We start from the raw sequence: 11,744 nt of genomic DNA on the forward strand, positions 1-11,744 counted from the left end.
TTCCTGAACTCAATTCCGCCTTTCATGGAAATATATCAAATTCATCCACTGCAAATATCCTCTTCAAACCGGTGTACGCACTCAATGCGATATAATTTATATGACAAATTCTTCCATTGAAAGAATCACTTTACGATGAACGCGATCCAGCAAAAAAAAAGCTCGATGGCATTTAATCAGCACCGCTTCAAACGAACTGACATTAAACATTCGTCCGTCATGTTCGCGTGACAGACATGCATATTTAAAGCCGCTATCATCATTACTCGAATTTACGGATTTATTGAAGAAATCAGCCACTGTTATATAGGCTATTATCAGGTGTGTGATGGTCCATATTAATCATAACATCGTTATGGAAAAAAATATAGCTCAGTACACGCTGCAGTGAGTGACAGAGAGCGCATTTTCTAGTAATATAGAATTTTTCATAACTAAACCAACTACCCGGTTGGTTTAGTTATGCTATGAAGATAAAGGCAAAGGATTTTGTGCCGTTGTCAATCCAAACGTGTTCAAAAGAAGCACGTAAATCATTTGTTCATTGAGTGCAAGTGAGCTCAATAATTAATGAGATGCGACCACTTCTCACGAGGCACATACGATGACCAATACGCGATGGCTCCGAACATTATGCTTCAGTAATTTTGGCTTCAAACGTTTTTATTGGTTCAAGTTAATCACATTGGAGCTTGTAGATGAATTCTGAAGCCAATGCCTTGTCAGTAGCGCGGTGTAGCGCACGAGTATCAAGTATAATTAACTTCTCAGATCACGCTGTGATCTTCATACCAAATATACAGTTGTTGGGAAAACGCAGCGACTCTTGACTCCAAGTCAAGACGTGTATAAAAAGATATGCAACCTTTTACGTTTGTTTGAAACACTTCACTGTATCATAAAGGCACATGAAATTCTATAAGAATTAACTGTTCAAGTCGGGCTACGCGGGACCAGTGAATCTTCTCAGCAACGATAAACTTTTCTGTATGAAGCACTAACTCATAACTAGATTGCATAATAAGTCCTTTTGTATACAATCTAACATGCAACCATTCGCGTTTGTCGGGAACACTTTGGTGGTAAGTGTAGTGTTGTGTAGCCGCGTGCCGCTGACTGCTGGTCGCAAGTGGGCGGTGGCAGGAGGCAATGCCAGCGCCGTTGTCTTCGCCAGCCCCAACGTGACGGAACTTCAGGCTGCCGTCGCCCTGGTGTGTCTGCCGCCGCCCTGGTGTATCTGCCGCCGCCATGGTGTGGCTGCCGCCGCCCTGGTGTGTCTGCTGCACGCGTCCCCCGACGTCAACGTGGCTTGCTACGGTCCCACGGGACGCTGCCCCAGCGCCGGCGTTTACCTGCCGCGCGCCCTCGTTCGGGGCGGCGACCCCTCCTTGTTGTTATTGTTGTAATTGCCCATCCTGGTATAGGCGACTAGGTAAGGGAGGGGGTGATAGGTCAGTTTTTTTCCAGGCATTTGGTGCCTGTGGTAGTTCCACGACCATCATTGGCTCGCTGACCCTTCAGAACCATTTTATTGCCCTGGACAAGGCCAGGGCAATCAAAACCATTTTATTGCACCCTGGACAAGCCAGGTACTCATTCATCAACCAGAGTTGGATGAATGGCTGAGTTGACCATGAAATGAGCTTTCCGGAAGAACTTATCCTCAGTGGGACTCGAACACGGAAGCTGGGTGCGAGAGACTGAGTCTCTCACCACTGCACCACCACAGCTCACCCCTCCTTCAGCTGCTGGCACCCGCTGCGTGAATATTTCTTAAATCCTAGCTTGAACATCAGGATTAGAGTAATGAGGTGCGGGTTCAAAACCCCCATCATACAGTGAGAATTCCTCGCTGTTTAGGCGACAGGCCAGATGCGACCTAATCAGGGCTGAAACGATCAAAATTTCATTAACCAAACTCAGTGGTTATATTAATGAAAACAGGGTGTTACTAAATTCTGGCTGAGCCTGAAGTGCTGCGCCTGATGTGCGGCGCATGAAAAATAGGAGCCTGAATTGCTGAACCTGATGTTCAGCACCTGAAGTGAAGAGCCTCATATGCTGAGCAGAGCCTGCGAAGAGCGCTGCACCCGAAGGGAGGCGCCTGACATGCGCCTTCTGAAGTGCGACGCATACAGTGCGGATTCTTAAGAGAGGAGTCTGAATTTGCTGAACGAGAAATGAGGAGTCTGAAGTGCTGAGCCTAAAATACAGTGCCGGAAATGAGAAGTCTGAAGTGCAGCGCCTGAAAAAAATCGACCTCAAATCGTAGGTAAAGTTACAAGGAGGCAAAATAGTGGAAATTTTCCTATGGGGACCTTAACAGCTTGATGCTAACACACGTGGCGCGATTAGAACGGCTTGGAGGGGAATGGCCAAGGAAGTGGGAGAGGAAGGCTAGGGAGAGGCTATGGAGAGCTGGAGAAGTAGGTAGCGGGGGCTTGGGAAGTGGGTCAAGAGGCCGTAAAAGAAGTTTGGGGGGCCGGGGAAGAGAGTGAGCAGGTTGGGGAAGATGAGGAGGGAGGGCTCACCTCGAAACGAGCCTCGAGAGATGCCAAGGTCTGGGTATTGATCTGCTGGGCTGAACTGGGGCGCTGGGAAGAGGCTACGCGCTGGGAGAGGTCTTCTCCTGGCAGCTGGGCAAATAAACCACTCCTTGATATCATCATACGAGGACGACGCCATTATACTACTAATGACCATAACGGACAGGAGAGACTGCGAGAGGTTGCAAGAAGACCTCACTGCAATACATGACTGGGCCCTAGTGAACGACATGCAGTTCAACGAGACCAAGTTTGAGGTTCAGAGAGACAGAGGTAGCGGAAGAGCTGGTATGGAACACCGCTACGTGGCACCTGACGACGCCAAAATAGAAGAGAAGCAACTTATTTGTTATGTAGGAGTGTAGATGTGGTGATGTAGGAGTTTTGATGATGTGATGTGGGTGGGATGATGAGGTCGCCCAAGTCAAGTTTGGTGACCAGACAGCGGTAATGACCGCAAGAGGCAGGCGAGTGATGCTCATATCATTCTGCGCACGTTGAATATAGTAGCCGGAATGGCTACTAACTTTTAAAGCAGTGGTTCCCAAAGTGGGCGATATCGCCCCCCTGGAGGCGGTGAGGAAGAAATGGGCAGTAGGGGGGCGGCAGTCCGCGAAGTCGAAGTCAGAAGTTTGTACGTTTGTTTGACAAATTTGTACACAACATATGCGGAACATGACTCCGACTCGAATAAATTTTCACGAACTAAAAATCACCGTTTGGTAGTTAGGAATTTATATTCAAAATTTCGTTCGAATCTGTTCAGTAGTTGGGAAGAAATTCTTTGATCACTGCGAATTTCGCCCTTATCGCCATAAAACTCCCGAATGAAGGCAAAATTTAAAATTTTTTCACGAGCTAAACATCACCGTTAGGTCCTAATGAATACGTGTTCCAACTTTTATCAAGCTGCGTTCATTAGTTTGGGAGATATTTCTTGGCCAATGAATTTGGAGATTGGCCGTGAGACCGGCCACGAGTCCGGCCGTAAATTTGTCCCAGCCGTCTTGAATTTCTACTGCTGAAACAGTTAAAACTGTAAAAAAATATATTGGTTTACTAAATGGGGTTCTATTTGTGAAATACACATTCGTGTCTAACCTTTCTTTTTTAGAATTGCAGCGTACTAAATATCAAGGAAGAGGTGTTTGTTATTATATGTGTCTTGTGGGGGGGAGAAGCGCTATAGAGATTCACTAGGGAGCCAAAGAGGGCGCCAACCTGAAAAAAGTTTGGGAACCACTGATTTAAAGTGAGACCTTCAGGATTGTGACGTACCAAAATGAGAGAAGAGAGAGACTGTTCACGATGCCCAAAATAAGCAACACATCTGCTGTCCGAATTCAATGTTTACTGTAAGGATCCCTTTCCGTGGCTGGACAGAAGCCATCTAACGTCTTGCTAAGGGATTTAAGAGGAGGAAAATTCACTCTTGAGACTCCAAGAGACTGGACGTGTTCCAGGGCACAATTCTTCAACGCTCGCCCCTGCCACACTGCCGGCGGCGAGAAGCAAGCAACAGCATCGTGCATCAGCTGGCCCAACTGAGAGCATCAACTTGCCCAACTGAGGGCCCCAGCTGGCCTAACTGAGGGCATCAGCTGGCCCAACTGAGGGCATCAGCTGTCCCAACTGAGGGCACCAGCTGGTCCAACTGAGGGCATCAACTTGCCCAACTGTGGGCCCCAGCTGGCCTAAATGAGGGCATCAGCTGGCCCAACTGAGGGCACCTCCTGGCCCAACTGAGGGCACCAGCTGGCCTAAATGAGGGCATAAGCTGGCCCAACTGAGGGCAGAGGCGGGGTAGTTATGGACTGCCCCTGAGACCTCGGCGGCGAGGACGACTTGCCTGCCGCTGGAGGTGGCTGTGGGGCGAGGAGGGCGGGTGGGCGACAGCGCCGCGGTTGTGTGGGGCGGGGATGGGCGGGTGGGCGACAGCGCCGCGGTTTTGTGGGGCGAGGAGAGCGGGTAAGCGACAGCGCCGCGGTTGTGTGGGGCGAGGATGGGCGGGTGTGCGACAGCGCCACGGTTGTGTGGGGCGAGGAGGGCGGGTGGGCGACAGCGCCGCTGCCAGAGCGCAGTTAAAAAGTTGCGGTCAAGGCCGCGCGGCGGGCGAGGGAAAAAGAGGGGACGAAGAGATGGATGAGGGGAATATAGTGGACGATGAGGCGGATAAAGGGGATAGAGTGGACGAAGAGATGGACGAGGAGGATAGAGTATACGATGATGCATGGATTTGTCCCCGCCTCGGCTGGTCGTCACCCAGCGGACGCTTCAGTTCTACGGGCCCAGTAGCGCACCCCGCCAGCGGGCCATGTAAACTTCTGGAGGTACAGCTCTAGGGCGCTGGGCCGCAGCCATTGATACGGCGCCCATACTGAACCCATCGGTTGATATGGCGCCCATACTGAACCCATCGGCTGCTACGGCACCCATACTGAACCCATCGGCTGCTACGGCACCCATACTGAACCCATCGGTTGCTATGGCACCCATACTGAGCCCATCGGTTGATACGGCGCAAATACTGAACCCATCGGTTGCTACGGCACCCATACTGAACCCATCGGTTGCTATGGCACCCATACTGAACCCATCGGTTGTTACGGCACCCATACTGAACCCATCAGTTGCTACGGCGCCCATACTGAACCCATCGGTTGCTACGACACCCATACTGAACCCATCGGTTGCTCTGGCACCCATACTGAACCCATCGGTTGCTACGGCGCCCATACTGAACCCATCGGAGAGTAGAAGACTAAAATAGCGCACGAAGGAAAAGTGGAAGTCTAGAACATGGAATAAATAGATAATAGAAGAATACAATACAGCATATATGGATGAGTAGAAGACTAAAATACAGCTGAAATGGATAATAGAAAACTACAATGCAGCATGTATGGATGAGAAGAAGACTAATATACAGCATGTATTAATGAGTAGAAGACTGAAACAGAACATAAATGGAGAGTCCAATGCTAAAAATATACCATATAAGCGCCTCTGAGTGCCCACCTCGACAAGAAGAGTTGGAACAACGAACGGCAGGGAAACTAGAAGGGGGGAAAGGGGGAGTTATATTTGGCTACCCCGGCAGGTTGTTTTGGGGGGAGGCTAAATTTCCGCGTTCACTTAAAAAATAGTTTTTGTTTGTAGTGATATGATTAGTTCACTTCAGTATTAGGAATGTTATTGTGGAAGAATTTTTCGTGCAAATAATCTAGGATCTTGAATTCAGTCAATCGTGAACTTAAAATCGTGCGAAGGAGAATTTTGAACCAATCGATACTTCCAACCGCCTTTGGGTCCCATTCAATGAGAATGAATGCACTTTGCTTCAGTTTCCCTTGAGCGTTGGGCGAGTGTGGTGTGTCGGACAGTTCTTCTCCCGATATGACAGAAAACAACGCAAACACACAAAGAACGTCTATTTGCATGAAATAATCTAGTGAGACGCAGTTATCTAGCAGCTCAGAACTAAGTTTAACTCAATCTATGTATATTTTAACTCACTAATTTTTAAATGGTTGAAAATTTTAACTCGAAAACTGTGAAATACCTGGAGCTAAGACTGAGAGGGAGGCTGTGCTACGTCCGGTGTTGAATTTTTCCTGACGTTTCGTTGAAACTTTGAGCGGATGAAATTCCTGCTGTTGAAGTTTTTTTTCACCAAACAATCATTCTATTGAGTACCGAGAAACTGTGTTGCGTTACGAGTCTCTTGCCTATGTCAATTCAAATTGAAACATCTTAGGAGTTAGTTATCTAATTTTAATAATTTTCAGACAAGTTTGCGAACATTTTTGTAGTTTTTTTTTATAATTTTTAATTCAGGTTTTGTCTGCATCGTTTACAAGTGACCTGTGACCACGAAGATCAAAGACTCAAGCACGTAAGCTCGAGCTTTTCTCTTCAATGCTCGACTGTGAAAAGAATAGGCTAGCCCATGCAGCGGCATGTGGCTTCAATTACTTAATCGTTACAATGATGATCACGTAAATTCATTAATCATTTTACGTGACTTTAAATTCCCTAAATTATCTCGAGAAGATATTCTTATTTCTAAATTGTATCCGTTAAGTTTCGTTTGCCCGACTTTTAACAAGGAATTACGTTAGCAAGGCAATTACGTCTTTCGAAGTTCGAGGAAGCAGCGCGTTGCTAACCTAAGAGAAATCTCTTTTGGTGATTTATTCGTATGAAACGTTTGCTTTAATAACGCATTTTTTTTAAGTCTCGCATAAACGAATGAAATCAAATTGTAACTAGAGACTTGAGTCTCAACTTAGGTTGGTTAGGTTGTCGCCGGTGCGGTGTAGTGCCCGTTGGACGCACGTGCTGTTGCCAGATGCTTAGAAAGAGAAAATGGCCAAATGAGCTCACAAGAAGGACAAAACGCAATCAGTTCAATTTATTTTACTAAATTTGTAATTTACGGTGCAAAATTTCGATTTTTAGGTTGATTTAAGGCTTTAACATACGTAAATTAGGTCGAATGCCCTCATATATTTTTGACGGCCTATTCAATTCGTCGAATTTTGACGCGAAAATTCCCATCATGCATTTATCAAAAATACTTATTCAGTATTGATACTGAAATATACGCCGTGAATCGATAGTGTTTTAAATAGGAACAGTTGTACATGCATCCTAATTGTGCAAATACGTCCTTTGTATTTCCTGTTCCCAAAATGTAAAATATTTCGTAGGGACGCCAGCCTGACGAATTGGCCGCGGTGACTTGGCCTAAAGCCGCCCATCTCGCCACCGTGACGAAGCCTATTTAAATTCCCACACGAAAATACCCGATCAGCTCGACAATAACATGAGGAATGCGGGATATTGTTAGCCGGCTTTTAAATGAACGGCGTGGACCAGAGCACTTCAGCTATCAGCACTCTAGCTGCCTAGCAGGTATAGCGGAAAAAAATTCAGCTGCCTAATTCTTGACGTAAAAGATACCCCGAAAATCAGCCTTTGGGAAATCTTGGGTTACATCAGGATAGCCAATTTCTTTTCCGAAAATAGTAATAGTAATAAAAATTCTTAATTAATGATAGAATAATAATAGTTATTTCCAAAATTTGTCCTGAACCAAGGAAGGTTTCTTACATATCTCGACGTTTCCGAAAACAGAAACTTAGCTGTTCTTCAAAAGCTGGTTTTCTGGGCATCTTTCACGTCGTCAGGCAACTGAAAATATTTGTTTTGGTTAATCCTAAAATACAGAATTACGTGAACCAGAACGCCGATTTGTTCTACATGTGTGCAGTAGAACTCTGATTTGTTCTACATGTGTGAAGTAGAACGCTGATTTGTTCTACATGTGTGCAGTAGAACGCTGATTTGTTCTACATGTGTGCAGTAGAACGCTGATTAGTCCACTATGGAGTTACAGTTGCTATGTATTCAGTAAGTCAGTTGATGCCTTGTTTAAAGTTCTGAACGTCTGCACCCTCGGCCACGCTTACGCCATCAATTGTGAATTTTTTTCTGGAATTTAAGTATCGTGTAGAAGATGAGGCCTTCTCTAGCAATCCTAATTATATATTAACTCATAAAATATATTAAGAAACTTCGTTTGTAGTTTAACTGCTTTTCTGATGTTGGAGTTCTGCTCGGTTTCTTAGGGCGCTGTTGTTATAGAACATTGAAAAATAAATATCGATCGTATTTTGTTGAGTCCTGACTGGAATGTTCATGTATAATGAAAACTATTCAGTGATATCAATAACTAACAATTATGCCGTAATTTCAACCACCTACGGTTTAGCTTATAGCACGCTGTTGCTTGAGGACTTACTTTATTCAATTTTAACCTATAACTATTTTACTTTCTACCGGAGCAATTAATATTGTCACAAGCCTACATCCCGAAAAATATAACTCAGTACTCAGTGCCGTGAGTGACAGAGAGCGCATTTTCTCGTCGACGAAAACTTGAGGTCACGGACAGACGGACGGACAGACAGACAGACAGACGGACGGACATGGCGAGCACAACAGTGCATTTTTTCCATAAATGAGAAAATGCGCTAAAAAGGATACGTTCTAGTGAGCACAAAATGACTTGCACTGATGGTTGCCGCCACGTACAACATTAAAATGTTCTCTGTTGCGTACAAACGTCCTCAGGTTGCTACACTCAATAGTTTACGTATAATTTAATTTAAGTTGAAAGTTATGTTTCCGGAGAGTGACATACGGGGGTAGAGGGTCAATATTTAACTATAAGTGCCTCGCTATTTGAACATAATCTAACTCATTTCTTTGAGTGTGGTTAGCAGATGTGATCTAAAGAGTTGATAACCTCAAGTATGTTGGTTTATAATATACGGTTCATATATAATACATGTATAGGCTTCCTCTTATATCTGTTCTATCTGTCTCGAGTGCCACACAAGCTTGTGTGGGCTGTATACATATACACCGTATAGGCCTCACGCCTGTGTTGCCACACACAGAGGAATGAGTGATACTTTGTCCAAATAATGATGCACTTGAGCACTTCGTACGCTCTGGTGGATCGTCCTGACCCACTTAGGCATGACAAAAGACGCATCATTGCTATATTTGTGCCGCGGGTAATGAAGAGTCTTACTATTTGGACAAAATAACCCCTTTATTGTTCTGAGCGCTCAAATAAAGCAGTCAGAGCATGCGCGTCAGGAGCCTCAGCTGTCATGTCTTATTAGTGTTAATGAAATTAGTGTTAATTGAATTAGTGTTGATTGAATTAGTGTTAATTGAATTAGTGTTAATTGAATTAGTGTTAATTGAATTAGTGTTAATTGAATTAGTGTTAATTGAATTAGTGTTAACTAAATTCACTGTAAAAACAAGATAAAATAAAATAACGGGTATTTTACTCCTCATGGGGCAATTTTTAATTGTTACGCAATAATAAACAAGGGTTTGTTATAATGATTTTAGTTTTTAGTTTGAGAAATTAGCTTTGTGGGGCCTGTTAATAGTATAATAAGGAGAGCTAGGAGAATATTTAGAGACACTGCACCAGCATGTCTTATGCCCTGGGTCATCCTGACTCAGTTTGGCCCGTATCAGGGCTACGTTTGCTCTCTGCGCGCGCTGTGGCTAAAGAAGTGCGTCACTATTTGCACAATATTACCCATTAATTCTCAGAGTGTAAACAATCAGCTGGTGAGGCAGACCTCAGTTCTACTCAAACTCGTCTTGCTGCTCCTGAATTTTCTTAAAGCTATTTAGTTTATACTGTAATTCATCATACAACTTCCCCCTCTTTTAGAAAACGGAACTTCAAGCTTTGCTTTAGTGAATGTTATTCACTATTTGGTATTGCGTCTACATCGCGTTTAATCAAGTTGATAGTGACAAGTACAGTGTAGTTATTGCGAGTATTCACTAACTAATTGCCTTGCAAACACCAGCGAATTGCCATGCTGAAATTCAGCTTCTGCTCAAATGCAATGAAAATGTCTGCTTCATCACTTGAGGGTTGAGTACATGTTGAGTGTCGGCGCTGAGCCATGTTGGTGTTGATTTCTCTAACTGTAGTGTAGTGGTGATATTAGTGATGTCACCAACAGTGATGGTGATATCTCTAACTGTAGTGGTGATATTAGTGATGTCACCAACGGTGTTGGCGATATCACTAACTGTAGTGATGATATTAGTGATGTCACCAACAGTGATAGTGATATCACTAACTGTAGTGATGATATTAGTGATGTCACCAACAGTGATGGTGATATCACTAACTGTAGCGGTGATATTAGTGATGTCACCAACAGTGATGGTGATATCTCTAACTGTAGTGCTGATATTAGTGATATCACCAACGGTGATGTTGATTCCAGAGGTCCATTGCGCTATCGTCAGCAGAAGTCGATGTCAGGAGCGATGTTGTGCGGTCACGTCTGTTACGAACATTGCGAAGCTGGCTAAGTCTAGCTATAATTACAGCTATTAATGTTCTAATGCTTTAAAATCTTGAGATGTGAGACGGTAACATCTCGAGTTGATTTATTACTGCTGCTTGCGTCATTTCTTCATCTTTTCTTCTTTCTTAGATTTATTTGCTTGGAAGGCAGATGTTAATTGTAGAGTCTAATCTTGCACGGTTGTCGATCACGAGACGTTTTAGCTGCAGTTTGCTTCAGAATTGCCTTAAACATTTCACGAGCAGCACGTGGGTCTCACGAGCAGCACGTTGGTCTCACGAGCAGCACGTGGGTCTCACGAGCAGCACACTCACGAGCAGCACGTGGGCCTCACGAGCAGCACGTGGGCCTCACGAGCAGCACGTGGGCCTCACGAGCAGCACGTGGGCCTCACGAGCAGCACGCGGGCCTCACGAGCAACACGTGGGCTTTAGAGTCAGAAGGCTCACGCGAGTCCCAGACTTGCATTTTGCTGACTTTGTTGACTTTGTTGATGTGTTTTGCTGACTTTGTTGACTTTGCTGATTTCGTTGACGTCTTTTGCTGACTTTGTTGACCTTGCTGACATTGCTGGTTGTGTTTGTGCTGCTCTTGATTGGACGCGTGGCACGAGCCAAGCTTCGGGCACGCAGAGGCTGCATGGTTGGTGCGGCTGCATGGCACACACAAACAAATGAATGGGACTTTGTCTAAAATGTGATGCACATTTTACCCGCGTGTGGGTCATCCTGACCCAGTTTAGCCCGGCAAAATGGTGCCTATCTGGGCCACGCTCGCTCTCTGCTCATGCTATGGGTTGTTTGTTTAACCTGCGTTGGAAAATGCAGCAAGATTATCTTACCACTGTCTCCAGTCTGCACAGTCCTGTCTGTACAGTCCTCTGTCTGTACAGTCCTCTGTCTGCACAGTCCTCTGTCTGCACAGTCCTCTGTCTGCACAGTCCTCTGTCTGTACAGTCCTCTGTCTGACAGTCCTCTGTCTGCACAGTCCTCTGTCTGCACAGTCCTCTGTCTGCACAGGCTCTTTTGACGAACATCTCGCCATAGTTAAACACAAATTTAAATCTTACAATAAGAATTTTATCATCTTACAATGTACACTTACCAATTTATTAAGAACTAAGTACCCCAATAGGCTCCGTGTGCATACATTGTACGATGCATTTTTCTGTAAGCGGTGACTTTAATTCATGAATTTTACAAGTTTCGTCTCACGTGTTCGGCTGCCGTCGCTCCCTCGCGCCCTGAGAAAAAAACGTGCGTTACGTGCGCTA

At 45.0% G+C, this 11,744-nt stretch overlaps 1 protein-coding gene across 1 annotated transcript; it reads left to right on the plus strand.

Moving 5' to 3' along the window:
• The first annotated feature begins 4,941 nt into the window (after nt 1–4,941).
• LOC108670846 (putative uncharacterized protein DDB_G0276327) lies at nt 4,942–5,316 on the plus strand. The gene has a single exon (XM_018158335.1). It carries the CDS (start codon nt 4,942–4,944, stop codon nt 5,314–5,316), a length of 375 nt encoding a protein of 124 aa, XP_018013824.1.
• Nucleotides 5,317–11,744: the final 6,428 nt, after the last annotated feature.

This window comes from Hyalella azteca, unplaced genomic scaffold, assembly GCF_000764305.2.
Source record: "Hyalella azteca isolate HAZT.00-mixed unplaced genomic scaffold, Hazt_2.0.2 contig17060, whole genome shotgun sequence".
NCBI lineage: Eukaryota > Metazoa > Arthropoda > Malacostraca > Amphipoda > Hyalellidae > Hyalella > Hyalella azteca.

Bases quoted from the DNA above. Each gene is read 5' to 3' on its own strand.
- LOC108670846 (XM_018158335.1), top strand. From the start codon at position 4,942: ATGGCGCCCATACTGAACCCATCGGCTGCTACGGCACCCATACTGAAC.